Here is a 27,472-nt window from a genome sequence, read left to right as displayed (position 1 = left end):
ATAATATATATTATTATTGACGAGACGTGATTTTACGTTTTTTTCCCCGAGATCCGGAAGAGATTATAATAGGCGCGTTAATCACACGATTATCTGCTCTTATAAAACTTATTAAGAGCAACGGTTAACTGATACGATGATACCGAATATGATTCACGATCTATCAATATCGTCGATAATTGTCCAATCGTTCTTTCTTTCCGTAGCAAAATTCAATTTATTGAAAATTTATACACCGTCATACCGGTTTACCTTTTTTTTTTCTTCTCGATCGGTTATTTCTTTTTCTACAAATACACATAAATACGATATACGATATATCTAATCGCTATTTTTATACATATGCTAGACGATGGTTCAAGGTACAAGTGTCTACGATACTTCTTACGTTCATACGGGTAAAGAGAATTAAATAATAAATTTCGATATTTTCGTTCGACAGAGAGGCACAGTAAAAGACAAAACAGCAGAGATGTACGTATATATTTATATTTACGCGGGAGTGTGTATGGGATACATCGTAAATGTAAGCGTGAATGCAGAAGAATGCGTGATTTTGTTCAATAAGTAGATGCAAACATCTCTCTCGTACTTTATATTACATAGCGTTTTTTATTTCGTTATTTTTCACTCGATGCGAATCATCCGTTATTAAGGTAAATTACGCGAAACAAATATTTCACGATGAAATTCAGGATCGGTGAGATTTCGATTAAAAAATGCGAAATGATTATTTCCTCTCTGTCTATCTTATCTCGTCTAGCGTTCTTCTCTCAATGACGAGAATCCGTAAAGAAATTTCAGCGGTAAATTCTCGAATAATAATTAAGCAAAATCGATCGATCGAATGGTTAAATAGTTAATGTAAATCACGTTAATGATAAATCGTTTATGAAAAAAAAAAAAAAAAGAAATACGAAGAACATGGAAATACATACAAATATCTAGTTATTTGCTATTACGCGTTGAGTTTAAAAACGAGAGACAACATGGTTCCCGTCTCCTTCAAAATAACTGCAGCGCACACATTCGTACAGACGATAAGAAAGAGGCCAAAGCTAGCGCGACTTTGCATTCACGATTCTGCAGAGGAAGAGGTAGTTCACTCTTGGCCAAGTTCACGGCTAACCAGTCGTATCAACTCGTGGTCGTACACGTGTACGTATACACGCACACTTATTTCTCTTCCAAGCAAGAAACGCGTTCCGCAAAATCACGCACCCCCATCTTCCTAATAAAATTCCCAAACTTTGAACGATGCTCTTTCCTAACCTATTTCTATAAAGATACATTCCTCATAAATTATATCCCAAAACGTTCATCCTTTTCGTTGAAACCTATCTCCTATTTTCGTTGAATCGTAAAAAGATATATTCTCGAGAAATTTTCGAGAATAGGAAGTAAATTTTTCGAATAATTAATTCGATGTGAAAAATATAGACCGAGCTTCCTCTTGGGAATCGCGCAACTAGGCAAACTAGTTCTCTTCGTCCCGTCTCGGTCTCGCGTTGCGTTGCGCAGCACAGGCTGCGCAACTTCGCTTCTCGCTCTCTACCGTCTATACCATCCTGGAATGCGGTTGTTCCACTCTACAATACACGCTATGCACGCAAACTCCGTGTTACGCACACGCGCACACGATCGAATCGCGCACTCAACAATGACTTACTATGATCGTCGCGTGAGAAATGAAACGGACGTTCATACGTTCGATTAAAAGAAAAAGGAAAACTTTTAAACAATAAATTTGGACGGAGATATTGATATAGGAAGGGGAGGGGGGTTTAGCATCGAAATATAGGCCGACGTCACGGGAGAAGGCTGCTTCGCACCGGCCGTTTGTTGAACTCGTCTTCGATGTCTCGAAGATCCGGGGGATCTGCGAACCCGTTGTCCTCGTATCGTGCGCATCCTGGCGATCTGGGAGGATGCATCGCGTGTATGCTGGATGCGGATAGATGCGTTCGACGAATTATTCTTTTAGAGAAATATTGGGCATCATTCGGACAAATTCGGAACTAAAAATCGTACCTGGTGCATCTGGATGGGCTGGTCTCCAACGGTTCCTCGTATCTACGCGAAATCATGGTGAAGTCGCGATGGGCCGCTACCATTTTCTGCAATCGCGAAATTATCTCGTAATCGGGCGTGCAGATCGGTTCCGACAATAATTTCGTCACGGATACTCGAAAGCTTTGCAACTGGAAAACGAAGGAAAAATTGGCGGGAAATTAGTGAATGGTGGCGCAAAATGGCGATCGAAAGCATACTTGGGATTCCCTTTTCGTAACTTCGGAAAGATTTTGCTTAACCTGCGCCAACTCGTCCCTGAGCAATTGCAACGAGTGATCGCTGATGGATCTCTCTTGTTCGACGGTCTCGGTTGCGCTTCTCATTTGTTCCTTCAACATGCTCAATTTTCTCGAGTATCGTGTCCTCAGCATTTCGCTCTCCACCAATCGTTTTTGAAGCTCGTCGATCTTTCGACTCCGCTCTAAAGCGGCTATCTATCGTTTTTTTCACAGAAATAGAGACAAATAGGAAGAAGAAAAAACGCTTATCGCAATCTCGTAATCTCTTACCTTGTAATCAGCGGCCTCCGTCAATTGTGCGCTTAATTCTCGATTCCTCGATCTCTCCTCCAAAATTTGCGCCTGCAAACGATCCGTTTGCTTCGACAACTTCTTCGCCCTGAAAACGAACCGATGATCCACGATCGATATATATATATATGCACACAGATATCGAAACAGAATCGAATGAAGAGCGTAGAAAATATGGCAATGAACGTACCTGAGGCACGCTTCGTCCCTTTCATTTTGGAGCAACGATTTCATCTTAACGCTCTCTTCTTGGAGCGATAATTTTCTACGAAGAAGATCCAAGTGAAGATCTCTGCGCTGCAATTGTTCTCGTAGCGTCCTCACGCGGCGTTGCAGTTGATAGACCACCGACGTCTGATAAAAAGACGAGAGAAAACGAAGAATGGAGAGGAACGAGGATGGAGGGATGGTAAACGAATAAATGCCAACGTAACGAGAAACAGAACTGGTTGACATATATATATATTAGATGTGCGAATAAGTTCTTTCAATTCAAGATTTTATTGCAAGATTTTCAAAATACCTTCACTATATCATCACCCTCGTTCTCTATAATCTTTTCATGGGTAAATTATAAATTCCAACCCCAAGAAGAACGACAATGCAAACCGTTGCATTGGCTGTTACAGTTTAATTAGCACGTTCCATCTTCCGGATCTCGCTCTATCTCGACTACTTATTTGTTATTAAAAAATTCTCTCCTTGATAAATGTATTCCATAAGCTAAATAAAAACGCTTCCTCGAGGAAATATTTCGCAAACAAAACCCCAACAATTTTGGGAAAAGGGAACAAGGCTTCTCCTTAATCTCTTCATTTGCTTTTTCTTATTTCATTTTTCTAATTAACCCGTCAAATTCACGGATTTTCGTAAAAATAATTATACTAGAAATAATAAAACATAAATATTTCATATTATATAAAAACCAATACATATATAATGTTTAAATAATAATATTTGCATATTCAGAATTTTTAAGCACAAAATCGAAAAAGACTTGTTACAAAACACCCTAATATATACATATATAGCGTGTTTCGTTGAAGGAAAAATGTTTGCCGCGAACGAAGAAAATCGAAGGCTCTGAAAATGAAGCCTTACTTGTTTCACAGTGGGAAGAATGGCGTGGAAGGATCGCTCGCGCCGAATCCTCGGCAAGGGGGTGGTGTGCTGGACCGAAACAATTTGCGAACAAACGCAAAGAACACACAGAGAGGCAAAAGATTAGAGAGATTGCTTCGGATCGGGACGCGAATCCCGCGAAATTCGCGCGAGAGCGAAAAATATTCCATCTCCCTCCCCCTCCCTGTACCTTGTCCACCAGCTTGTCGCTCTCCAATCTGGCCAATTGCTCGCCTCGCACCAACAGCGATTCCGTTTGCAGATCGATGCCCATTTCCTCGGTGATCTCGTCCATTTGCATCGCTTTTCCTAACCTGTCCAAGAACGTGACGAACTGAAACGAGAGAGATGAGCAGAATTTGCAGAGGGAGGGAGAGAAAAATTCTTTTCGGGATATATTTTTATCCACCGTTTGCTTGTCCCTTCGAGAACGTTCCTTGGCCAGCTCGCAATCGGTCAACTGGGCCTCCATCTTTCGAACTTTCCCCTCCAATTCCAACCGCTCTGCATCCAAGCTTCGCGTCTTGGCCACTGTCGCCTCGATCAGTTCGCTCTGTCGGCTCGCTGATTCCGCAGCCGTGTTCACCTTCTCGCGAAGACTTTGAATAGTCTGGGGAGGGAGAAGAGAGATTTTCCGTGATGATCGTCGACAGGAGAAGAGAGAGAGAGAAGGGGAAGAAGAAAAGAAGAAAGGGGATGGAAGTATAAGAAGAAGAAGAGAAATATGAAGAATCAAATACAAGGGCCTGATCTTTGCTCTCGGCCAGGATCTCCCTAACGCGGTCCTTAATCGCGTTTTCCTGCGACTCGATGAATCTGTTCGGCCCGCTGACCAGCACCGCCAACGATTCCAAAAAGTGTCGATAGTCGGTTTGCACCCGCTGACATTTTTCTTCTCGCTGCATCAAATCTTCTGTGAACGGAAAGAATACGGGGAGGAAGAAGATCTCGTATTTGCGTAATATTGGGTTGGAAAGAAAGTTGTTGCGGTTTTAGGCAAAATGAAGACAAATTGAAATCAATGCACTTTTTGTCGGAAACGAGAAATGAGTTTTGTTATTGAATAAAATTTTCTCGACATTATTTCCTTGAGAAATTGATTTGAAAATAAAATTAATATCAACATTTTCACGGAAGTGCACAAAAATTCAGTTTAAAATTATATATAAAAAAGTTGATGGAATTTAATACCGACTTGATCGAAAATTAAAGAGAAAATTTTCTTTCCGCTTTCTTTAATAAAATTTAATAAGCGTAATATTAGATTGGAAAGAAAGTTGCGATTTTATTAATCAAAATGAAGACAAATTGAAATCAATGCCGGAAACGAAAAACTAGTATTGAATAAAATTTTCGAATAGGCAAATTGCTTCTCTGTCCATTATGTTCTCCACATAATTTCCCTGAAAAATCGGAGAAACCGATTTGAAAATAAAATTAATATCAACGTTCACAGAAGTGCACAAAAATTCAGTTTAAAATTATATATAAAAAAGGTAGAATTTAACACCGACTTAATCGAAAATTAAAAATCAAAATAAGAATAGACCGTAAGAGAAAACTTTCTTTCTTTAATAAAATTTAATAATAAAAAAAGATTTATATTCACCTCGTAACTGGCCGATCAACGCCTCCTGACTCGATATATTCCCGCTGGCCGTGCTTATGCTTCTGTTCGCGCTGATCAACTTATCCCTCAACTCGTTCAATTCCCTCTCAGCGACCCTGTATCGCATCTCGAGGCACTCCTTGTCCTTTTCGAACCGATCGACATTACACCCTCCCGTCCTCCATCGCATTTTCATTCGTATATATACCTGTTTCAAACGATCCAAATCGACCGATTGGGAGGACATCTGGCGTTGTAGCTGTTCCTTCTCGGCCACTGCCCGGTCCAAAGCGTCCCTGCACCCCCTCAACTCCACCTCCAGAGCTGCCATCTGCGCCTCAACGCCCGTGTTCCTCGCCCGAAGCCGGCTCGCCTCCTGCACCAACTCCTCCACCTTTTGGCTCACCAACTCGGCGCTTGGATGGACGGGCTCCCGGTACTCGACGGTCAACGCGCCCGCCAATTTTCCGGCGAACTCCTTCTCTCCATTCCCCCCCCCATTCGAATTCGTTCGAGTATTTACATCGATGATTAATTTGATTTAATTCGAGATTTTGATAATTTAATAGGGAAATGTGAAAAACCTGAAAACTGGAACGGGCCCGCTCCTTCGATTCCCTCTCGTCCAGTGCCTCCTGCTCCAATTGCCGTATCCTCTTCTCGCATTCTCGAACCTTTTCCTCGTGATACCTCGAGTCTCGTTGCAAGCCTTGCAACGCGATCTCGCTCCTCCCTTGGGCGGCGTAAAGATTCCTCTCTCGCTCCTCTGATTCCTGAACGTTTTTTTTTGGCGATTCAGGAGAAGGGAAAAATTTGTTATTATACGAGGGGCAAGTTTTTCGATTCGGTTCGTGGAATAGTAAGTATAGTACAGTTTGAGGATAAAAAGGGATAAAAAAATAAAAGTATATAAATTGTTGGAAAGGGAACAACCTGTATGCGTTTCTTTAAACTCGAAACGATGGAATTCTGCCTGGCCGCTTGCTCGCGAAGTTGATCAGCTTCCAGTTGCAGTTCCACAACTCGTTGATCCCGGGATCTCGCGATGTTCTTAGCCTCTTGGAGCTGAAGCAGAAGTCGAAGGATTGTGATGACCGGTTGGTTGAAAAAGTTAGCTTTTCTCGAAATACGCAACGTTTAATCTAAGCCCTATTATCGTATATCGATACAACCTTTGCTCCTATTAATTATTTCATTCGTACATTATTGTTTCTATGATGAATTAATTATCGAAGCGATAACTTGGATTAAATTTTCCCCATCATCAGAGATCCATTTACCTCGGACATCAGCCTGTCCCGTTTATATTCGAGGGCTGCTATCTCGCTCCTCAACGTGGTCGTTAAGTCGTGGGTCATCGCCTCTTCCTTGAACGATTACATTCAACAGACATTTCAATTAATAATATCTCCTAGAATTCGTAAAGGTGCGAATCGTGACAAGCGTGTAAGTAAGCGTGTATTTTACGTGAATTTTCAATATTGCATCGTTACAAGTAAAATTCCGTCGATATTATTTTTATGCGCTCGTTTCGATCGATATTCTATCCTAACCGTGCCATCTGTACACTCTAATCGAGCGTGATTATTTCGCGACGATTCGAAAAGAAGTTTCCGATAATGAAAACTCGAAAAAAGGAAAAGTAAAATTACAAAACTTCTTAAAAGTTTAATAAAAGCAAAAAATGTGAAATAGAAAATTTCGATGATCTCTTTCGTGATGTAAAAACTTACGTTTCTTACGTTCGTTTAAACATTATGTATTTATTCTCACGCCTCCCCATGAGTTTCAACTAGAGTGAATTTCTACTCTACTTTATCGATTATCGATATATGGTGATTGAAAATAAGGAGAAATTAGTAAAAAAAAAAGCCGATTTTACATTTGGCGCGGGCGTAGATACGAAAAGAATCGAGGGTGAACGAGAGTAGACGAAGGAGAAACCGACTGATAAAGGCGACAGGTAGAATCGATTCTATGCCAACGCTATGGCAACCGAGCCAACCCTTGTTTCAACGCGCCAGTCAATACGTTTAAGAAACGCGGCACGAATAGTGTTATGTAGGTACATATCGAGCATGCACATTGACAATGGAATAATGTGAAGTGTATTTTTCTATTTATCGTGCATCGACGAGCGGGACGAGGAGTTTAATTAAAATTCGATCCTCTTTCCGAAAGGAATAAAATTCATCTTTTTCCTTGTTCGAAGGTCGTAACACGAAGAAAAAAAAAAAAAAAAAAAGAAAAGAAAAAGAAAAAAAGAACGCGCCAAATATACGCGTTTGCTCGCTAAGTAAATTGTCGATCGAGAAGGAAATAAAATAAAATTGGCAAATTTCGTTTTTTTTCTTCCATCTCTATCTTCTTTCCCCGTAGAGGAAATTTTCGTGCATTAATCACAAAGTTGAAATGTAAAATGATGCAGAAAGCAATGTAGTGCGTATAGCGATTCGATGATAATAAAAAATAAAGGAAAAAAGGTGCATCTGTGGTCAGACGGATAAGACCTTTCCGGGCGACGATATACAAAGCGTTTCGAATATCTGCAAATCCTCTTCGGCAGTCTCCTTTCCTTCTTTCGTCGTCTCCCTGATTTCCTTCGTTTCTTCCTCGCTCGACATCTTTTTTCAACTTTCTCTCTCTATCTCTGTCTCTCTATCTATCTCCCTCTTTCTCTATCTATCTATCTCGTTCTCTCTCTCGCTCGCTCGCTCGCTCACTCTCTCTCTCTCTTTCGCTCTCTGAAATGCTTTCACTTTGAACACTGTACACCTAGGAGTTCGTTCCACAATTTCGCGCGAGCGTTTTAAAAAAATGTCCCTTTCTTCATTGACATTGTTATTCAAATTTCTTTGGAGTCTAATATGAACGGAACGTTCGAGAGTGAGTGAAAACGTTTCCAACCGAAGACGAGAGGCGTCGATGCGCAACAAACCGCGCTGTTTAGCATCCCGCTCGCGCGCAAACCTCGCAAGACAATCGAATTTCATCGATCCATGGGAACGAACCTTCCTTCCTTCTCCAATTTTTATCAAATCGTATGTCTCGATTATTGTTAATTTTTTTTTCTTCTTTTTTTTTTCCTTCGTGCGCGATTTTCAAATCACGTATCATCAATCGAATGGGATTACCCGATTTCGAAAATATTCAAACGTTACGTTTAATGAAAACTTGACAACATTTTATATTTCTTTACTTTACTTGCAAAATTTATTTATCTTTTCCCACAATCGATAAAATCTATAAAATTTCTTATAAACATGTAGTTATAATTGATTCGTTTTATGATAAAATTATTATTTTTCATTCTCTCTTTCTCTCTTTCTCTCTCTCTCTCTCTCTCTCGCTCATTCTCTCGTAATCTATTTCAGTTTTAGTTTGAAATTATCGAAATGATAACGAAATACGAATCATGAGAATGCATTTTAGATAAATAACAATCTCTATAATTCCATGATTCATTCAATATTTCTACAAAAATTTTAAAAAACGTTATTTATATACTTTTTATTGTGTACGTAATGTAATATTGTTGTAACATTAACGACTAGAGTATATAATTTAAAGTTTTCTTATAAACAATATTTACAATTAAACAATAATAATGACGCGATATTTATAAAAGGTTCACGATTATATTTTCACGATTGATCTTTATTACTTAGATTTAACTAATCTTTAGTCACATTCGAGTATTAAAACTGAACAAAAGGATGTAAAGTTTGTATCATAAATTTATAGTTGTAATAATTTCATATCACTAAGATAAATATGATCATGAATTAGCCGATAAAGAAAATTTTGTAACTAAAAAAAAGAAAAAAAAAAATTAAATCAAATGTTCATATGTCATTATACAAACGCGAGTAAATTTTATAACAATACAAATAACAAAAAATATATATAAAGTGCAAAAATGTTGTCCGGTAAAATATTCTTGTATTTATATTTATTCATATCAACAATTATAGCTGATTTCTATGGCAAATCCGATAAATATTATAATATATATTGTAGGTTTCATTTTCATTTTAATATTATTACATATTTAAATAATATAATTAATTTTTTATAGAAACCTATAGATCCAAAAACTGTTGTTGTCTCTACTCTGTAAATGAAAATTAAAACTATGATTGTATAATTATTTATGTATGTTCATTTATTGGATTTATTTATATTTAAAAAAATAATAAAGAAAATAAAATATCTTTAAAAATATTAATGAATGTGATATGAATACCAATACGAATACCAATTTTTACCCATTAAATATTAATACCACTATATCGTATAAGTTTCAATTTAAAAATACGCAATTCTTTTATTATTCCCGTCATTTCCTATATTATCGATTTTCGCTGTTTCTGGAGTGTATAAATTTTGCGGAACAAAAAGAGGAAATAGTGACAGGATGGAGATAGGATAAAAATATTTAAATCAGTATTATATCAATGCCGCGAATGAAATACATACATAACAAATAGAAAAAAAATGAGAAATATGAATATAATAGAATAAGAAATAGATTGCGCCGTCTCTCGAATGTCGAAGAAATCTCTTTAAAGGATCATCTTTAAAAGTGAACAAGAGGTGGCACTGATTCTCAGTTCTAATTCTTAAATTTTAAGAAAATGTTTTTAATATTTAAGAGATGGCGTTGATGGCACATTTTAATCTTTTTCTCACTATATTCTATTCTCTCTGTGTATTTCATTTGCGACAATCTTGAGATAGTTTTTAATTTTATCCTGTCTTTATCTTTCTATATTTTATAATTTTAAGAATGAATAATAAAAATAAACTTTTTAACTATATAAAGATATAAAGATTTAATCGCGTAATAACAAATTTAGTTCATGTTATTTATTATATAATTTTATAATTGCATTATTATTAGCTATATATGTATAAGACGATTATATATAAATTATACATCAAATAAGAATGATTTCCAAATGATTTCTCACTGTATAGAGATTATTGCGGATTGAATATTTTAAAAAACATACGAATAAAAAAAAATAATTCTTAAAGAATAATAATTATTCTTAAAGAATTATTTAAATATTATTCTAAAAGAATTATGTTTGACATTTTGAGTATTAAAATTAAAACAAATATATACATAATAATAATGATACGAATAACACACTTAGAAATACATAAAATACACAACATACGAATAAACGCACTTAGAAATACATAAAAATATATTAAATATGTTTGTATAAATTGATTATGATTTAACTATTTTCATTTATGACTGAATAAAAAAACATAGAAAATTTATATTTATTAATTATGTTTAAAATTTTATTATATTCGCATAAAAGTAATCAGATTAATTATTCGTTAGCACATACAAAAATTATTTTCGAAATTACCCCGCTTTCGAAATTCGAATTAAATAAAATAATAATAGATAACAAGTTTAAAACATTAAATACTATATTAATAATCTCTAATTATAAAATATATATTATAATTATATAAACTTAAATAATCATAATACAATAATCTATCAATAAAAATTTTATGTAAATACGCGTTTCAATTGATAGAACACAACCTCTAACCACAATTTTCGATCATAGACTGATGATATGCGCATCATGATGCGCATTGATTCGTCTTCGCGACTTAGCAGCTTTTTGATTGATTAGAATAGTGCGGTTTCTTATTTCATATCCGCGCGAAAATTAAAATATTTATCATATAATTAAAAATAATAATTTTAAGTTTGAGTTCGAATTGTGTGCAATCAAAAAATTAAACTTCATTGTTTTTTCATCCATGTTAAAATTTTTTCTGCCTTTGAAATTATAACAGCAATTAGCTAATAATCTATAGCTAATATATAAAAAAAAGTAAAAATTTTCAATTAAACATGTAAATTATATAATTAAAAATAATAATCAAGTAAAAATTTTATCTTAAAAAAATACAATGTGACCTATTTGCTTTAACAATCAAATAAGAAAATAAGAAAAGAAAAATTTAACCGCAAAAGAATTAAAATAAGAAATTATGTATATTAATGTGTGAACAATAAAAAATTACTATGAAAATAAACATTGTACAAAAAATAAATAAATTAATACTTGTAGGTAAAATAACATTAATTGCCTATATATGACAAACAATTATCGATATTATAATAACTTCATTGATAGATTATTGTATGATGATTTTGATTCTCGAATTACAAATTACGAGAAGAACACATTTTGATAATTCGATAAATTGAAACATGAACATAGATTTCTAATTTTGTGAAAATTGAAAATTAATAAGAAATTTTTTTATGTTGAAAAAATAGATAATAAATAATATAGACATGATATAGATAAAAGATAAAAACAAATATAATGCAATATATATTATATATATTACAAATAGATATATTTAAAGATTTAAAAAAAATTTTTAAATCTCTAATATTAATTTAATATAAATTTAATATAAATTTTTGAAATAATTTAATTTTATGAAATAAATTAATTATAACTATTACTAATTATTATATATTCGTTTCAATTTTAGTAAAAAATATTTAATATATATTCTAAATATGTCTATTTTTATAAAAAAAAAAAATAAAACGTTACCTAATATATAAGAAAATTATCTTTTAATACTCTGATAATTAAACAATGATTTGAAAAAATAAAAATCGAGACCAAGTGCGTAAAATTAAAATTATAATTAAATATAATAAAATAGTAACTGAACTGAGTAATACATATTGATAACCTTAAGTGTAAATATAAAAAGAACAAAAAAACTCAAAAAAATAATTAATTTCATTATCGTAATATTTAAAAAATAAACTATTACTCGTGTCAAAAAACTTAGTAGCTTATTATATTGCTATATTCGTAAATATTCGTAAGTATAATGTAAAAAAAATGTAAAAAAAAATAATAGCTTTTGATGCTAAAATTATTTTTTATATTGAATGATAATATCACATATGACAAAAAAATAATAAAAAAATTAGGTGATTAACATTTCTGCGACATGAAAAAGTATTGCATATCATGTCTATTCTATACTTCATCTGTGGTTCAATATTCACTTATGTCGATAAGTAAATTTTCAACAAGTGTGGCAGCCATTTTTAGTCAAATTTAATGAAATTATTATTTTTATCATATAATTTTTTGATATTTTAAGTTTTTATTGTGCTTGATTTGTAGCTTATAAATAACATATGTTTCAATTAAAGGATATTATTGAAAATAAGTAGTGTTAATCTAAAATTAAATCATAATTGTATTTATAATAGGATATAATTTCTTAAAATTTATATTTTTGTAAACAAAACAAGTGATTTAAAAGACAGGTTGATTATACATATATTTTATTATATATTTTATCAATGATTCGTGTCAAATTAACTTTTGTCGTGATTTTAATTTTCTTTGTGACAACAGTCTGAAAATGGGTAATGCTGGAAGTAATCAACCAGTTGGACATCACCACACAAGTAATACAAATAGAGAGCATCGTCATGTTAAAGAATATCCTCCACCTTCACCAGGGAAGGAAGGCCAAGCTTTTGTTTTTGATAAAAAACCAAGCCAGAAATTAGTTTTTCAATCATCTCATGAAGAAGAAGAACCTTATTTTGCTAAAGTATTTTTAATTATATTTCATTATATTCAATAATCAGTTCATTATATTAAATAAAATATAAAAATATGAAGAGAATTCTGCTTAAAAAATTTTTATTTTTATCAATAATAGACTAACGCTCATCAAGATGGAGATGATTTTACTTCTCAACGTCCTCGTTCAAATACAGTATCTGAAGGTACTAAAGTAACAGATAGTAAAGTATTACCAACAGTTTTTAAATGGGAAGGAGGTGGTAAACAAGTTTATATCAGTGGAACTTTTACTGGATGGAAGACATTACCAATGGTTAAAAGTCATGGTGATTTTGTTACAATTATTGATTTGCCAGAAGGAGAACATCAATATAAGTTTTTTGTTGATGGTGAATGGAGACATGATCCAGATATTGTAAGAAATTATTTTATTATTAATTTTAAATGACATTAAAATATTCTCTAATTCATATATGTTTTAATTGAAACTTTTTATATTATAGAAAATTGTTGATAATGGTATGGGTTCCAAAAATAATTTAGTATCTGTAAGAAAATCTGATTTTGAAGTTTTCCAAGCTCTTGCAAAAGATAGTGAAGGTGTTACAAGTAGTGCACAGACGGAATATGGACAAGAAATTCCTCCTCATAAACCTTGGGAGAAAGTTGCTGGTCCACCAATATTGCCACCACATTTACTTCAAGTTATTCTTAATAAAGACACTCCTTTATCTGTAAGTAAAAAATATGGTATATTTTAATTTACTAAAGAATTTATTAATATACAAATTTTTATTAATGTTAATTTCAGTGTGAACCAACACTTTTACCAGAACCAAATCATGTTATGTTAAATCATTTGTATGCTTTAAGCATTAAAGACAGTGTAATGGTTTTATCTGCGACACATCGTTATCGCAAAAAATATGTTACAACTTTATTATACAAACCAATTTAAGGATATTAAATCATTCCTAAAGCAATCGGCTATTGCTAGTTACATCAAATTAATACATATTTTGTAGATAAGATAAAATATAAGATATTCAAAATAATTATTGGAAAGTTGACAATGCATGAAGTTTGTTGTATATCAAATGTTATATAATGTAATTATTATTTATTAAAATTATTTTATATTAGATATGTTGCATATAAAATTATTTTCATTAAATTCATATATTTTATTCTATAATAAGTTTTACTTACCTACATTCATTTTAAAATATTAATAATTTTTTTAAATCATATTATCAGTTATTTCTTTTGATATAGCATAAGGAGGTTCAGATCCTGTTTCAAGAAAATAAGTTCCAATAGCCGTTTTATCAACATATTCTCCCATCAATGTAGTTTTGGAGTAATTGCAATTTCCTTCCATAAATTGATTCCATGTATCACATTTATTTGCCACAAATCTAGTTTTAGAATTAATACTTTCGGTAAAATATATAGTCGCTCGAGAGTGACTACATGCCTCTATAAATAGAATCATATATGTAGATCTATTTATTACTAAATATATAAATTATATATTACCTATTATTTCTGGAATACAACAGCAACCAGGTTGAATAGGTGTTCCTGCATTTGGATAAAAATCTACACTGCCTAAAGGTTGTAGAAATCCTAAGATTCCACCACAAGAATGAATAATATCAACAAATATTGCATCTGAAGGATCTAATCGAGTTTTATTGGATGTAAGTAAATGAAATCCAGGCAAAGCAGGATCTAAACCTGTTATTCTTCCTAAATGGCCAGAAGTTATTGAACTTCCTGTATTACCAGCTACATGCGCTCCAAGAGAATGCCCTTTGTATAATAATAATCAAAATATAAAAAACTATAATAATTATATTTTTAATTCAAATTAATAATATTGTATACCAAGAAAATGAATATTTTCAGTTTCAAGACCTGTTTCTGCAGCTAAAAAATCGATAAATTCAGCAGCTGCTTTTCCTACCAGTTTTGTATTTTGCATTGGTCCAAGATAAAATGTGCTTGCAGCCAAAGGTTGCCAATCAACCATAATGATATTGTAATCATTATATTTTAAATATTCTATATAATCATAAAAAATTGTGAAATATATATAGATTTTACATTAAATCATATTTTCAAATCTTTATTGCAATACCATCTTTCAAATTGACGATATTAACACTCATTGAACTCGATTTCCATCCATGCGTTATAAACTTCGTTTGTCGAGAGGAATCAAAATTAGAATTTTTTAGTCCTTTCGTATCGTTCGTATATAATTGAGTACCATTTTTAGAACCATATCTTGAAATATATTTACATTTCAAAAAAGATTTAAATATATTTTCAATAAATATTTAAATTATAAATTATAAATACCTAGTATAAAGAATAAAAGATATTTCTGATTTATCAAAAATGTCTCGTTCATCATTTTCTGTGCGTTTTAGCACTGCAACTTGCGGTTGATCATTTCCATCAGGCATAAAAATCCAATCCCGACCATATCCATCGTATCTTTGTTGCAAATTACTATTCCATGTTTTGGAAATCGTAAAATTAAATAAAAAAACTAATATAATTATGAAATATGTCAATAGATTTAGTATAATCATTGTTTTATATTTAAAGACCACTATTTGATATTAAAAAAGTTAAAAACTCATATGCGATCAAAAATTTTTAATACGGAAATACTTATAAATCCTAGTTGTCTTACTTAGGTGACAAAAATTTTAAAATAACCTTTTTATAAACCCTGACAATATCACATAAATATAAACAATCTCTTACATGGCCTAGTTTCCTTTATTTTATCTTTATTCCAATCTCGGATGTGCGGAAATACTATCAAGTGGTTGTTTAACAATGCCTTAAACATTATAATTGTATTCAAAAAAGTGTAGATTTTTACCCACTTATCTGTTGGATATGCCTAGTATTTTCATATTATCGCGTTGAAACAGTAACGCATATGTGATATTAAACAGAATTGTCGTTCTCTATACTGATAATCATTTTTAAATTGTTTTGTTCATTATTCAGGAAGCTATCCATTTCTTTTAAGATAAATAAAAAACAAAAAGATTTCTTTTTTTACGAAGTAAATTAAAGAGAAATATGAAATAATTTATACGAACGTAAAATATATTAACATAAATCATTACAAAACACATTTTTTCTCACAATTAAATCACAATTGTAGACTTTGTATATTATAGTTCGCGATTTAACGTATATCATATACGTTTTAATTCAAAGATATTATCTCAATTAATTTTAAAGAGATTCAGATTTTTGTTTATTATAGATTATGAATTTTAACCATATGTAATTATCAAAAAAACGGTTGATCTCTCGTGGTACCAGAAATTTTTTTTATCATTAAAGCTTTCTGAAAAAAATATATAATAAAATTATTTAATTTTCCATTAAAATAATATTGTCATAATAAAAGATATTTACTAGTTGGTATTGTAGTTTCTCCGAATTCTCCATCACCGAAACATCCTACTAATGGTATGTCTGGAAATAATTTTTTGAAAATAGATGACTCCACATTTCGTTCATTAAACATATTTTCTCCACGTTCACAACACGCAAACATAAAACCCATGGAATGTTTTTTTAGAGAAATATGACTCTTAAACAACTTTAATCTCTGTTCAACTAATTCCTTAGTTTTATAACTTTCATCCATAACTATAGACCATGAATCTACTGATCCAACTATAGTAATTCCAACACAAAATGCAAATCGAACATAATCATCACTTGTAGGATTTTTTGAATTATACACATATAAATCCTTAACTACTCCTCCCCATACAGAAGGTTTAACTGTTTTGTTACTAAATGTAAAAAAAAAAAAAAACAAGATTATCTTATAATAAATTATATATTAGATATTATTCAGAATTTTTTACCATAATTGTAATTCTCCTGCAGCTGTTTGTGCTAAAGCACGACCTCTTTGATTACAAAATAATAAAAGACATTTAGATCCATTAGTTCCATGTCTGCTAAGAGCTTTTTTCATTCGTCTATAATGTTGTACCTTATATTTTGAAAATGCAACAATTGTGATTGTTACATCTGGTATTTCAGGTAAAAATGCACATACAATATTGTCTAAAGCACTTTCCATTTCTTTATCATTGATAAGTATACCAAATGTGGCAAGTGTTATTGCATCACAATTTTTTGGAAGTATTTTACAATGGCAATCTTTATAAAATCAAATATAATTATTTATTAAATATTATATATATTTTATTAAAACAAATATATATATTTATTTAAAACTATCCTAAAATGTGAAAGAATTGAAATGTAACATAAATAATATACCTTGTTTACTATATAATCTACGTGGAGCTTTAAATATTAATCCTAATGTTGGCTTGATTCTTAATTTTTCAGTAATTTGAATATTAAAATATTCCACACCCATTTCTAAATTTTCTATAAAACAAATAGGACCCCCCCTTGTTCGTTTTTCATCATTTGCCACTTCTAACCAAGATCTGAAATGCAAAAAAAGAGCTATACATTAGCGTATTTTATGAATTGCGAGAATACCGATATTATAAAAAATAATCTGATAAAATTTCGTAATATTTATTAAAAATTATTAAAAATTTAATAAATAAAGATATACTTTTGTCAAATGTTTATCTCTCGACTGGGTAGACTTCTACGACGAATAAACAATGAATTTTTCTTTCATTTAAAATATAAGAACTTTATATAAATAATGAACGTTTCCACACCTGCAAACCATTGAAGCGTTCGATAGTTCCATTCCATTCAAATATTTAAATACAATTCTTAAAACGTCATAGGTTAAGTACCGACTAGTATTAAGCTTTTTTCTTTCTTTCGAATTCGATGTAGTACCATCATCTTCATAACTTCTTTTTGCTGGTAAGTTCTCCATTTATTTACACGTATAATGTAAAACGATTTTTTTTATCGCATAAACTTTTTTAATATTCTAATGTCTTAAATCGTTATTTGTGCATTTAATATTTACTATTTATCGTAGTTGCTTATGTCACGAACAAGTGAAATGGTTAGACTAGTACTTATTTGTATTTTTCGTTTTTATTGATATTTTATTTTTAAAAATAAATTTAAAATATATATTATACAATAAAAATAATAACAATAATATAATGAAAGATTATTATTTTAAAATAATGATTGTATTGTAAAAAAATCTTGAGTTTTTACAATCATAGAAACTCTATCAGAAACACTGATGAACTTTTATATAAAAAAAAAAATACGCATATGTAATGGTGAATGCTATTTTATCATATCTAAATTATGACCATACATCAACGATTATAAATAATATATATAAATATATTTCTAGTTAAACACTTAGTTTAACTAATATCTAATGGAAATCGAAAATAAAACATCAATTTTATCAAATGATAGTGGCAATGTTTGCCGCGTTTGTCTTGCAACAAATCAAAATAACCAATGCATTTTCAATGCTAAACAAAATAATTCTATAAATGAAGACACAATTGATTTATCTGAAAAACTTCGTTTGTGCAGTGGTGTAGAGGTCAGTTTAATTTCAATACTTTACTTCTCTTAAAATATTTTTCACTACATCTTTCATAATGTATGTCTCTTTTAATAGATATTAGAGAATGATGGTTTACCTTCCACTATTTGCATGAAATGTATATTAAAAATTAATGATGCTCATGAATTAAGACAACAGTGTCAACAATCTGATATCCAATTAAGAGAATTATATGGTAAAGTGGAAAAAATATATAATATTAACTTATGTAAGACAACAATAGTAAGTATATATTTATTTTGTAAATAAAGAACATGATCATAAAATTATTAATATTTTTTTTTATCAGGATCAATATTGTCAAACTGATTATTCTTTTACTTCTGATTTAATTAAAATTGAAACTGCAATGGGCTATAATCCTTATTCAATGATAATTGTTAATTCAGATACTAAAAATATAAAAGATAATGAAATGATTAATGAATCAAAATATGTAGAAGATAAAGAATCTAATAGCAATTTAAATAAACAAAATGGTTACATAAAATGTAAACAAACAGAATATGAAAAAAATATTACAGGAAGAGAAGTTTATCGAACAAAAAAAATGACGATGTTTAAAAGAGTAACATCTATAGAAAATTTAAAAAATCATAAAGAAAGACAAAGACAGTATATAAAAAAGAATACAACTGTTAAATGGGATAATGATCCAACAGATATAAAAAAAAAAGATTCTCAAAGTTCTCATATTTGTCCAAAATGCACAAGATGCTATTCTAGCAAAAGGTCTTTAGATAGACATATTTTGACTCATGATGAAAAAAGATTTACATGTGATAAATGTAGCAAACATTTTTTTCATCTTGATAAATTGATACAGCATAGCAAATTGCATATGATTAAGGAAAAACCTAAACCAGTGTTATGTAAAATATGTAATAGAAATTTTAGAAAAACTGATACTATGGTAAGACATTTAAATGTTCATAAAAGAACTAATCCAAAAGAAGTTCTTTCCATTCTAAAGGAAATAAGAGATAAAAGAAAATTGGAAAATATTGAACCAGGAAAGAAGGTTTTTGAAGCTGAAAATAACAAAAATATAAAAGCAATAGAAGAAGAATTTATAACTAATGAAAATATTATTTTAAATATTCATAAAAAAAAGACATTAGAATCTAATGATAAAAAATCTAATTCAAATTTATCATCAGATATTAGTGCTGAAAATGTTGATTCTTTCAATCATGAAACACTGTACCAATGTAACTATTGTACCAAACATTGTGCAAATGAAAAATCATTTCAAAAACATATACAAATTCATATTGAAAAAAAATTTATTTGCAATGTATGTAATATGAAATTTTTTCGTCAAGATAGATTAAATAGTCATAAGAATCGATATGGACATGATGAAAAAGCAATATCATTAGAAACACAAAAACCATGTGATGATAAATCAGCTATTAAATTAATAAATAGTTGGATTAGAGAGGAACTTGATTCGGATAATGAAGAAAAGGGTTTTCCTTGTAAAATTTGTGGAAAATCATATGATACAAAAAAATCTTTGTTAAAACACCAATTGAGTATGCATAATGAAGGAGGAGAAGAAAACTGTCTGACATGTGATAAAATTTGTACTTGTGACGAGAAAATAAAAAATCAGGATAAACCAAATGAAAGATTAAAACCATTTCGATGTGATGAATGTAATAAATCCTTTGAAAAAGAAATTAAATTACAGAAACATATAAGAATTCATGAACGTGCTAAAGAACAACAAGATGTAAATTTTAAACGATTTTTATGTCATATATGTAGCAAGACTTTTAGACAAAATACAGGTCTCATGTTTCATATGAGAACACATACAGGCTATAAGCCTCATGTGTGCAAATATTGTGGAAGAGGATTCACGTCGAATTCTAATTGTATTAATCATGAAAGAACTCATACTGGTGATAGACCATTTGTTTGTCATTTCTGTAGTGCTGCTTTTGCCAAATCATGTACACTTAAAGCACATATTACAACACATACTGGAGAAGCAAATTATCATTGTAAAACGTGCGGTAAATCATTCAGAAGATTAAAATATCTGAAAGAGCATAAATTCACGCATACGGGAGAAAAACCATATGCTTGTAAAATTTGTGGTACAGCATATAGTCATTCTGGTAGTTTATTTGTACATGAGAAAAAATGTAAAGCACAATATAATAGCTATCAATCTAATTCAACACAAAGTATGCAAGCTTACTGTGAATCTGATATATCTTCACCAAGCGTGACTCCTATTATCACAGTATTACCACAAATGTATCTAAATAATACAAGTTCCATGAATACACAAAATAGCAAAAGTTATATTGATAATATTCAAAAGATAAATTCTCAGAATATTACCAATGTAAATACTGTTAATACATCAGATTTACATATTCATCCAAATTCTGATATTTCTGATGTTTCTTTAGCTGTAAAAAGTTTCGCTCTTATTGGACAAATGTTTCAATAATAAATCAACTATAATGAATAATTAAATTTTAAATTGAAATGTTTCTGTGATAATATTCATTTTGTGAATAATATTTCAATTATTAAATCATATATACATGATACACACACGTACACACACATACACACACACATGATTTAATAATTTAATAATATATATATCATTGATAGAAAAAAAATTGTGAAATTCTTATATTATATTTTTAAATAATATTGTTTATTGTATATTTTATATATTGTAATATATGGGAAGTGGGTCTATTTTATTTTATAAGTTTTATTATTGTATATAAGATCCTAATTAAGGGGTTAAAGATAGATTATTAAATAAAAATTACAAAAATTACTTCTTTTTGCATTAGAATGTTTTTTATCAAACATATAAGCTATTTTTACTTTTCCGAATTTTCAATAATTAAAAATATTAATGCTTCTTTTTAAGATATAAATATGATTTGATTGTAAAACTGCCATAAAATTGTTGGTTTCTCTTGAATATGGCGCATTTAAATTTGAACATCTTTTCTATAACTATGTATAAATTACTTTATGGCATACAAATAACGTGTTGTGAAGATAGTAAAATATATCATCTTTTAAGATGATGTACGGCAATATTATCAGTTTTATTTAATACACGTGTACTTTGAACTATTACATTAAAAATAAAAATTTCTTATAAATGATTCTATGAATATTCGATAAATTAATGTGAGCATTTATGTGATAGATTTACATTCAATTATTTTCGTTTTAACAATTCTTTTATAATCTTAAAATCTTTAAAATCTTATACAATTTTATAAATTTATTATTGCCATATTAATATATAGTGCGATAAATAAAATGTTTTTGTGGCGATGAAACTTGTACATTACATGTAGAAACTATGTGGTCAGAAGTTGTAGAATATTTGAAAGATGCTTCTTTAGTGGCAAAAATACAAAAATATTTTGGTGTAAAAATACATTATACGCAAACTCGGAAAGAATATTGTAAAGAAAATTTATTATCAGAAATTCATGATATTAATTCTCGAAATATTAAACTGAATTCAAATATTTTTTTATTAAAATCTGAAGGAATAAAAGAAAATGGTTATATTGCAACAGAGGAAAAGATAATTAATGTGAATGTTTATACAGATGATAAACAAAAACAATCATCAAGCATTTATAATACAAATTATACTATAACAAATTATTTTTGGTATTATTTATTTTTATTTGGAACAGTATTAGGAGATGAAATATTTTATTCTACATTTATACCTTTTTGGTTTTGGAATATTGATGGTGCAGTTGGTAGAAGAGTTGTTTTAGTATGGGCTATTGTTATGACAATAGGTATGTTATTATTCCATAAGATCTTATATTAATAATTTTATTTCTGAATACTTTACAGTTTTATTACAAAAGTTTGTATGTAGGTCAAATATTAAAAGATATTATATGTTGGGCAAGACCAGCTTGTCCTCCAGCAGTTCGATTACAAGACAAATGGTCGGAAGAATATGGAATGCCATCCACTCATGCTATGATTGGTATATCAATTCCATTCAGTGTAGTATTATTTACAATGAATAGATATATTTATCCTATTTCCATTGGTTGGACAATTGCAACTCTATGGTAAGTGATATATTATTCTTTGACAATAGATTAATTAAAATTAATAAATAATTTTAAAATTATTATCATTTATTTAAAAGGTGTACAATTGTGTGTATGAGTAGACTCTATTTGGGTATGCACACAGTATTAGATATCCTAGCAGGCTTACTATTAGCCATTACATTAATGATTCCATTAGTACCTATAGTGGAAATAACAGATTATTATGTTCTTACAAATATTTGGGCTTTAGCAATTTTAATAGCCCTTAGTATAGGTGTTATAGTTTATTATCCATGCAGCAAAAAATGGACACCAACCAGGTAATGATAATTTTATAAATATATTATTTTGATTGCTATGATAAATTTTTTGTTTTAGAGGTGATACTACTATGGTAGTATCTGTTACTACTGGAGTTCATGTAGGAGCATGGCTTAATTATAATATTGGATCAATGTCAGCTCCTACAAAATCACCACCATATAATATTATATGGCCATCTTATTCAATGTTTGGCTGCATGATACTTAGAACAATACTTGGATTTTGTAGCATTCTTGCAACAAGAGCTGCTTGCAAATCCTTTATTTATGGAACAATATGTGCCATATTAAAAATTAATTCCAAGGACATTATGAAAAGTGAAAATTATTCAGAAAATAAAAATAAGATTTTCATTGATTTACTTCATAAATATATGACTTGTTTTATGATAGGTGTAAATACAGTATATCTCTTGCCAAATGTTTTTACCATGATTGGAATAGAAAGACCAACATTTTACACAGAGATATAAAATTTTTTTTTAATTAAGAAAATAATTAAACGATTTTTATAGTATAATATAGCTTAAATTGAAATGAATATAATCACTATAAAAATCATTCCAATAGTGCTTGTTCCTGTACATTCATTATTATATTGACATATAATATATTGATCAGGTATTCTATATTACTTCATATACCAAAAATACAAATCTTGTTTTATATTTGTTAATCTAGATCTAATTCTATTGTTTATATATATATATTAAAATTGTGGTTTTGTTAATAAAAAAAATCAATTGAAATAGTAAATAGTGTAATTTATATTTTAACTTTTTAAAATATAAATAAATGTTACAATATTTTTTGTTATAATAAAATAATTGATTAAATTAATTATTTTGAATATTCTCTAAAGCCTTTTTCACTGGCATATCTAATCTTAATATCTGTTAAAAATATAAATAAATTATATATTATTGTAATATTGTTATAAAATATGTATATATATGTAAAATTGTAAAATATTCTTACTCTGAAATTATTGTCCAAGACACATTTTGCAGATTCTATATTTATGATATATGGAATTGATAGATCACATGTAATACCAGTTTTGTCAATAATAATTACAATACGATCTTCATTAAGAAGTACTTCTATCTCTTTACTCGTAATCTATATTAAATAAATAAATAAATATATATATATTATTTACTAAAAATAAGCTTTTATTTTAATTATCTTACTCCTTTGGGTATCTGGAATAATCCAATTAAATGTATAGATGTTCCTTCTAAAAATTGTTTCAGCAAAACATAATCCAATTTTGAGGTAACATTAGTTTCTGAAGAAATATTTTTTTGTTTTTCATGAATATTTGAAATAGGAGTCTTAATTTCTTCAATTAATTTTTTTTTAGTTTCTGTATGAACTCGTGGTTCACGATTTTCAATTCTGTGTTGTTGTAATTTTCCCATTACCTAAATTGATAAATAATTATAATTTATTTTGAAGCAAATTTTATCTTATATTTCTATGATAATCATAAAATAAATATACCTTGCGGTTTTTTAGAATTACATAATCTTCAGTATTTAATATTTTGTTAAATTTATTTGAAACACCATCCATTATAACTGATATTGTGAATAATAAAAAATTTTTGTTTTTTTGACATTTTTCAAAATATGTTGTATTAATTACAACATCATATGTTACACAAGGAGATCCACCTACAAAATTAATATTTTTTTTAAGAATTATTTTTTGAAATTATTATAAATTATCAATATATAAATATTTTTAAATATTATTTTTTTATGAAATTTATTTACATTTATCAGATTCAAATCTTTCACTTCCAATACTCATAGGTATAACAAATTGTGGATTTTCTTCAGACAATATTTCAAAGAGTTTTACATCTGATATATCATCAGGTGATGGAATTTTATCGGATATACAAATATTTAGAAATATTTTTTCTCCAGCATCAGTTTTAGTTTTTACGCATATACCTATAATGTATGTATAAAGGTTATGTATTTTGTATATTAATTTTTAAAAAAAATTCTTAAGAATTACCTGGTATAGGTTGAATGATAAAAAAAGGTTTTGAATCAGGTTTTATTAATTTATCATTAACTGATTTATTTTCCTACGAAAATAAAAAATATATATTATGTATACTAATTTTAATATAAAATAAGTTTAATTATCACTCACAGGTAAAATAAGATTTTTCATTAATATTGTATCATCAATATCCAAAAATGTCCTCTTATTCATGTTCTATTTGGTGAATTTTTATTATTTATAATATAATACAAATTTATTAATTATCAAATATTAGAAATAAAATTATTTTATATTTGCAATGTATAATTTGAATTCATACACAAAGTTGCCGGTTTGCGGGACAAAATGACTAATAGTGGGGGAACTGATGTTATACATGTGATTTTCAAACGAATTGTCACCGCAGAGAGTTTGTTGTCATTGTCACCATTTTGTCTCGCATATTAGCAAGTGATTTATACATTAACGTATTATATGTAAGTGTGTTTACGTTAGATATAACATTGGTATTTTTCTTCTCGTGAAAAAATTTTTTTTAAAGATTATTTTAATTAATCTTGATCGTGAAAAAAGATTATTTTAAATCTTAATGCTACTGTTAGTAAAAATAATTAAATAATATTAGCAATTAAGATGGCAAAATACATAAATGCATCAGATGGATTTAGTCTTAGGTATACAAATATATATAAATTGATTTTACGATACTTTAAAATATATATATATATATATATGTATATATCAAAAATTTTATTATAAAATATATTTTATAAATAATACAAAAATATATTTTTTTAGAGATTTAACATTGAAAGATGGACTTGTACTTGAAATCACAAATGATTATGAAAATTTTGATGAAGAAGAATTTGGTTATTCTGAAGATTTGCCATTAACTAATGAAGAGGCATTAAATCTTCTAAATATGAATGATTTTGAAGATGAAGATGATTGTAATGATTCTAATATAAATAAACAAATTACAGTTTGTGGTATTAGCTTTGAGCAATTAAAAACTAATATGACTGATATTTTTGGAAATGGAAAAGTAAATTTTTTTTTTTATTGTTCTTTGTATATTGTATATTGTTTTTTTAAAAAAATAATGCTTTTTTTTAATTTTAATTAAATAGGTTATGAAATTAATAAAACAAAAAGGTGTTGGATCTGTTGTGCCATATGATGCACAAATTACTATCAAATATATAGGACATTTTGAATATAGGGATGAACCATTTGATTCTAGTTTTGCTCGTGGTGGTGCAGAAACTTTTCGTCTTAATCAAGGCATGTTAATACCAGGTTTAGAGATTGGTATAACAACAATGCAAAAGCACGAAATAGCTATGTTCATTATACATCCAGATTTAGCATATGGAAAATATGGTTGTGCTCCTCGCATTCCTCCTAATGAAGAAATTCTATTTATTGTACATTTGACTGATTATATAGATAATGGATCTATTGATAATATTAAATGTTTATCTTCAGAAGAAAGAAAACAACTTCCAAATATTGTTAAGAGTGTAAATGCTAAATTTAACACTGCCAAAGACTGTTTTAGTAAACAAAAAGTGAAACAGGCTATAAGAGAGTAAAAAAAATAAAATTTTTTTCAATGATATATATTCATAACAGTATTATAATTATTATCATATACTTTTAGATATTCAAAAGGACTTCAATGGTTGGAAGAAGTAGAACTGAAAGATCAGAGTGAGGAAGATGAAGTAAATAAATTACTTTCAAGAGGCTATAATAATCTTGCAGTTTGTTATAATATTGCAAATATGCCACGTCGTGCTTGTAGTGCATGCAATAGAGTACCTACACCTACAGTTAAAACTCATTTCAAGTATTGTATATTGAAATAAGTTTTAAAGGATATCTGTATTTAAAAAATATCTAATGTATTTATTTTGTAGTCATGGACGGGCATTATTGAAAATGGGAGAATTTTCTAAAGCAATGGAAAAATTGCAATTTGCTCTAAAAATGGAACCTAAAAATACGGAAATTATTAAGGAAATTAGAATTGTAAGTTAATGAAATTAAATAGTGTATATTGCTCTTGAAAATATATATAATCTTACATATATAATATGTATAATTTTTAGGCAAATGAAAAACAAAGGAAATATATGGAAATAGAAAAACGTCTTTGGAAAAATTGTTTAAAAATTGAAGAAAAAGAAAAGAAAGAATTTTCTTCTTTCGAAAAAGCTGCGCATGAAATGTGTAAAGCTTTTTCTGAAGATAATCAAATCTTAAGACAACCGCTACCCGAATGTTTAACACCTGAAGAAGATAAATATATACGTGAACAAGCTGCATCTTTCGGTCTAACTGTAACTACGCATCAAAGATATGGAAGAGAAATAACATATCTTAACAAACCTAATTATTAGAATCTAAGTATTATTTTAATTAAAACAAATTATATAAATATGAAATAATAAATATATTTTTATACTATTAAAAAAAAAGTTATAT

The 27,472-nt window shown here is 29.0% G+C and overlaps 8 protein-coding genes across 17 annotated transcripts; 4 read left to right on the top strand and 4 right to left on the bottom strand.

Moving 5' to 3' along the window:
• Positions 1-473: 473 nt before the first annotated feature.
• Positions 474-8,494, bottom strand: LOC108000833 (coiled-coil domain-containing protein 170). Of its 4 annotated transcripts, none has more exons than XM_017061458.3 (15): positions 7,845-8,494; positions 6,615-6,701; positions 6,268-6,399; positions 5,919-6,107; positions 5,543-5,812; positions 5,335-5,479; positions 4,466-4,638; positions 4,135-4,335; positions 3,916-4,059; positions 3,705-3,773; positions 2,794-2,957; positions 2,583-2,691; positions 2,271-2,507; positions 2,032-2,201; positions 474-1,944 (listed from the first exon to the last, which is right to left on the bottom strand). In XM_017061458.3, the coding sequence occupies exons 1-15, from the start codon at positions 7,956-7,958 to the stop codon at positions 1,809-1,811; spliced, it is 2,340 nt and encodes a 779-aa protein (XP_016916947.1). In that variant the 5' UTR covers positions 7,959-8,494; the 3' UTR covers positions 474-1,808. The 4 variants fall into 4 exon arrangements, with proteins under 4 accessions (XP_016916947.1, XP_061930354.1, XP_061930353.1 ...); XM_062074370.1 differs by having other exon boundaries at positions 8,346-8,493; XM_062074369.1 differs by having other exon boundaries at positions 7,068-8,491.
• Positions 8,495-11,755: 3,261 nt separating this feature from the next.
• LOC108000860 (5'-AMP-activated protein kinase subunit beta-2) lies at positions 11,756-14,097 on the top strand. Of its 3 annotated transcripts, none has more exons than XM_017061515.2 (5): positions 11,756-12,228; positions 12,777-12,978; positions 13,090-13,368; positions 13,457-13,687; positions 13,765-14,097. In XM_017061515.2, the coding sequence occupies exons 2-5, from the start codon at positions 12,784-12,786 to the stop codon at positions 13,909-13,911; spliced, it is 852 nt and encodes a 283-aa protein (XP_016917004.1). In that variant the 5' UTR covers positions 11,756-12,228; positions 12,777-12,783; the 3' UTR covers positions 13,912-14,097. The 3 variants fall into 3 exon arrangements, with proteins under 3 accessions (XP_016917004.1, XP_061930347.1, XP_016917003.1); XM_062074363.1 differs by having other exon boundaries at positions 11,934-12,023; XM_017061514.2 differs by lacking the exon at positions 11,756-12,228 and adding an exon at positions 12,379-12,685.
• Positions 13,365-15,914, bottom strand: LOC108000866 (pancreatic triacylglycerol lipase-like). Of its 2 annotated transcripts, none has more exons than XR_009829587.1 (6): positions 15,321-15,914; positions 15,097-15,245; positions 14,844-15,020; positions 14,493-14,768; positions 14,163-14,371; positions 13,365-13,685 (listed from the first exon to the last, which is right to left on the bottom strand). XR_009829587.1 is itself a non-coding variant. In XM_017061524.2 (6 exons), exons 1-5 carry the CDS (start codon positions 15,554-15,556, stop codon positions 14,194-14,196), a joined length of 1,077 nt encoding a protein of 358 aa, XP_016917013.1. In that variant the 5' UTR covers positions 15,557-15,914; the 3' UTR covers positions 13,365-13,685; positions 14,163-14,193. The 2 variants fall into 2 exon arrangements, 1 of the variants encoding a protein (XP_016917013.1); XM_017061524.2 differs by having other exon boundaries at positions 14,163-14,432.
• Positions 15,915-16,067: 153 nt separating this feature from the next.
• On the bottom strand, positions 16,068-17,880 carry LOC108000865 (F-box only protein 22). The gene is made up of 5 exons (XM_017061522.3): positions 17,714-17,880; positions 17,292-17,467; positions 16,868-17,168; positions 16,407-16,792; positions 16,068-16,335 (listed from the first exon to the last, which is right to left on the bottom strand). The coding sequence occupies exons 1-5, from the start codon at positions 17,878-17,880 to the stop codon at positions 16,262-16,264; spliced, it is 1,104 nt and encodes a 367-aa protein (XP_016917011.1). The 3' UTR covers positions 16,068-16,261.
• LOC108000861 (zinc finger protein 569) lies at positions 17,731-21,361 on the top strand. Of its 2 annotated transcripts, none has more exons than XM_017061516.3 (4): positions 17,731-17,867; positions 18,322-18,522; positions 18,601-18,768; positions 18,836-21,361. In XM_017061516.3, exons 2-4 carry the CDS (start codon positions 18,349-18,351, stop codon positions 21,014-21,016), a joined length of 2,523 nt encoding a protein of 840 aa, XP_016917005.1. In that variant the 5' UTR covers positions 17,731-17,867; positions 18,322-18,348; the 3' UTR covers positions 21,017-21,361. The 2 variants fall into 2 exon arrangements, with proteins under 2 accessions (XP_016917005.1, XP_028523962.1); XM_028668161.2 differs by lacking the exon at positions 17,731-17,867 and adding an exon at positions 18,140-18,244.
• A 144-nt stretch (positions 21,362-21,505) lies between these two features.
• Positions 21,506-24,125, top strand: LOC108000864 (sphingosine-1-phosphate phosphatase 1). Its single transcript, XM_017061520.3, has 4 exons — positions 21,506-22,361; positions 22,445-22,646; positions 22,727-22,951; positions 23,010-24,125. Exons 1-4 carry the CDS (start codon positions 21,905-21,907, stop codon positions 23,425-23,427), a joined length of 1,302 nt encoding a protein of 433 aa, XP_016917009.2. The 5' UTR covers positions 21,506-21,904; the 3' UTR covers positions 23,428-24,125.
• Positions 23,698-25,265, bottom strand: LOC108000867 (PIH1 domain-containing protein 1). 2 transcript variants are annotated; one of them, XM_017061525.3, is made up of 7 exons: positions 25,127-25,265; positions 24,986-25,058; positions 24,736-24,918; positions 24,461-24,633; positions 24,148-24,381; positions 23,933-24,076; positions 23,698-23,847 (listed from the first exon to the last, which is right to left on the bottom strand). In XM_017061525.3, exons 1-7 carry the CDS (start codon positions 25,187-25,189, stop codon positions 23,791-23,793), a joined length of 927 nt encoding a protein of 308 aa, XP_016917014.1. In that variant the 5' UTR covers positions 25,190-25,265; the 3' UTR covers positions 23,698-23,790. The 2 variants fall into 2 exon arrangements, with proteins under 2 accessions (XP_016917014.1, XP_061930346.1); XM_062074362.1 differs by having other exon boundaries at positions 23,698-24,076.
• Positions 25,266-25,318: 53 nt separating this feature from the next.
• Positions 25,319-27,465, top strand: LOC108000863 (inactive peptidyl-prolyl cis-trans isomerase FKBP6). Of its 2 annotated transcripts, none has more exons than XM_017061519.3 (6): positions 25,319-25,455; positions 25,778-26,027; positions 26,113-26,573; positions 26,646-26,834; positions 26,905-27,016; positions 27,097-27,465. In XM_017061519.3, the coding sequence occupies exons 2-6, from the start codon at positions 25,905-25,907 to the stop codon at positions 27,385-27,387; spliced, it is 1,176 nt and encodes a 391-aa protein (XP_016917008.1). In that variant the 5' UTR covers positions 25,319-25,455; positions 25,778-25,904; the 3' UTR covers positions 27,388-27,465. The 2 variants fall into 2 exon arrangements, with proteins under 2 accessions (XP_016917008.1, XP_016917007.1); XM_017061518.3 differs by lacking the exon at positions 25,319-25,455 and adding an exon at positions 25,508-25,653.
• The last annotated feature ends 7 nt before the right edge of the window (positions 27,466-27,472 follow it).

Source organism: Apis cerana, linkage group LG4 (assembly GCF_029169275.1).
Source record: "Apis cerana isolate GH-2021 linkage group LG4, AcerK_1.0, whole genome shotgun sequence".
Lineage (NCBI taxonomy): Eukaryota > Metazoa > Arthropoda > Insecta > Hymenoptera > Apidae > Apis > Apis cerana.
Note: the sequence above shows the minus strand (reverse complement) of the source record. Positions and strands in the feature narration are given on the sequence as shown.

Excerpts from the sequence above, each read along its gene's own strand:
- LOC108000864 (XM_017061520.3), top strand. The coding sequence starts at position 21,905 with ATGTGGTCAGAAGTTGTAGAATATTTGAAAGATGCTTCTTTAGTGGCA. Across the intron at positions 22,647-22,726 it reads TGGACAATTGCAACTCTATG|GTGTACAATTGTGTGTATGA; the intron begins GTAAGTGATATA and ends TTTATTTAAAAG. Across the intron at positions 22,952-23,009 it reads AAAAAATGGACACCAACCAG|AGGTGATACTACTATGGTAG; the intron begins GTAATGATAATT and ends TTTTTGTTTTAG.
- LOC108000860 (XM_017061515.2), top strand. The coding sequence starts at position 12,784 with ATGGGTAATGCTGGAAGTAATCAACCAGTTGGACATCACCACACAAGT. Across the intron at positions 12,979-13,089 it reads AAGAACCTTATTTTGCTAAA|ACTAACGCTCATCAAGATGG; the intron begins GTATTTTTAATT and ends TATCAATAATAG. Across the intron at positions 13,688-13,764 it reads ATAAAGACACTCCTTTATCT|TGTGAACCAACACTTTTACC; the intron begins GTAAGTAAAAAA and ends TGTTAATTTCAG.
- LOC108000863 (XM_017061518.3), top strand. The coding sequence starts at position 25,613 with ATGGCAAAATACATAAATGCATCAGATGGATTTAGTCTTAG. Across the intron at positions 26,028-26,112 it reads ATATTTTTGGAAATGGAAAA|GTTATGAAATTAATAAAACA; the intron begins GTAAATTTTTTT and ends TTAATTAAATAG. Across the intron at positions 27,017-27,096 it reads TTATTAAGGAAATTAGAATT|GCAAATGAAAAACAAAGGAA; the intron begins GTAAGTTAATGA and ends TATAATTTTTAG.
- LOC108000865 (XM_017061522.3), bottom strand. The coding sequence starts at position 17,880 with ATGGAGAACTTACCAGCAAAAAGAAGTTATGAAGATGATGGTACTACA. Across the intron at positions 17,468-17,713 it reads AACGCTTCAATGGTTTGCAG|ATCTTGGTTAGAAGTGGCAA; the intron begins GTGTGGAAACGT and ends TTTGCATTTCAG. Across the intron at positions 17,169-17,291 it reads TAGATTATATAGTAAACAAG|ATTGCCATTGTAAAATACTT; the intron begins GTATATTATTTA and ends GATTTTATAAAG.
- LOC108000861 (XM_017061516.3), top strand. The coding sequence starts at position 18,349 with ATGGAAATCGAAAATAAAACATCAATTTTATCAAATGATAGTGGCAAT. Across the intron at positions 18,523-18,600 it reads GTTTGTGCAGTGGTGTAGAG|ATATTAGAGAATGATGGTTT; the intron begins GTCAGTTTAATT and ends CTCTTTTAATAG. Across the intron at positions 18,769-18,835 it reads ACTTATGTAAGACAACAATA|GATCAATATTGTCAAACTGA; the intron begins GTAAGTATATAT and ends TTTTTTTATCAG.
- LOC108000833 (XM_017061458.3), bottom strand. The coding sequence starts at position 7,958 with ATGTCGAGCGAGGAAGAAACGAAGGAAATCAGGGAGACGACGAAAGAA. Across the intron at positions 5,813-5,918 it reads GGGCCCGTTCCAGTTTTCAG|GAGTTCGCCGGAAAATTGGC; the intron begins GTTTTTCACATT and ends AATGGAGAGAAG. Across the intron at positions 5,480-5,542 it reads ATTTGGATCGTTTGAAACAG|GACAAGGAGTGCCTCGAGAT; the intron begins GTATATATACGA and ends CGGTTCGAAAAG.
- LOC108000866 (XM_017061524.2), bottom strand. The coding sequence starts at position 15,556 with ATGATTATACTAAATCTATTGACATATTTCATAATTATATTAGTTTTT. Across the intron at positions 15,246-15,320 it reads TCTTTTATTCTTTATACTAG|ATATGGTTCTAAAAATGGTA; the intron begins GTATTTATAATT and ends ATATATTTCAAG. Across the intron at positions 15,021-15,096 it reads TATCGTCAATTTGAAAGATG|AATATTTAAAATATAATGAT; the intron begins GTATTGCAATAA and ends ATGATTATATAG.
- LOC108000867 (XM_062074362.1), bottom strand. The coding sequence starts at position 25,189 with ATGAATAAGAGGACATTTTTGGATATTGATGATACAATATTAATGAAA. Across the intron at positions 24,634-24,735 it reads AAGATTTGAATCTGATAAAT|GTGGATCTCCTTGTGTAACA; the intron begins GTAAATAAATTT and ends TTAATTTTGTAG. Across the intron at positions 24,077-24,147 it reads TATTCCAGATACCCAAAGGA|ATTACGAGTAAAGAGATAGA; the intron begins GTAAGATAATTA and ends TATTTAATATAG.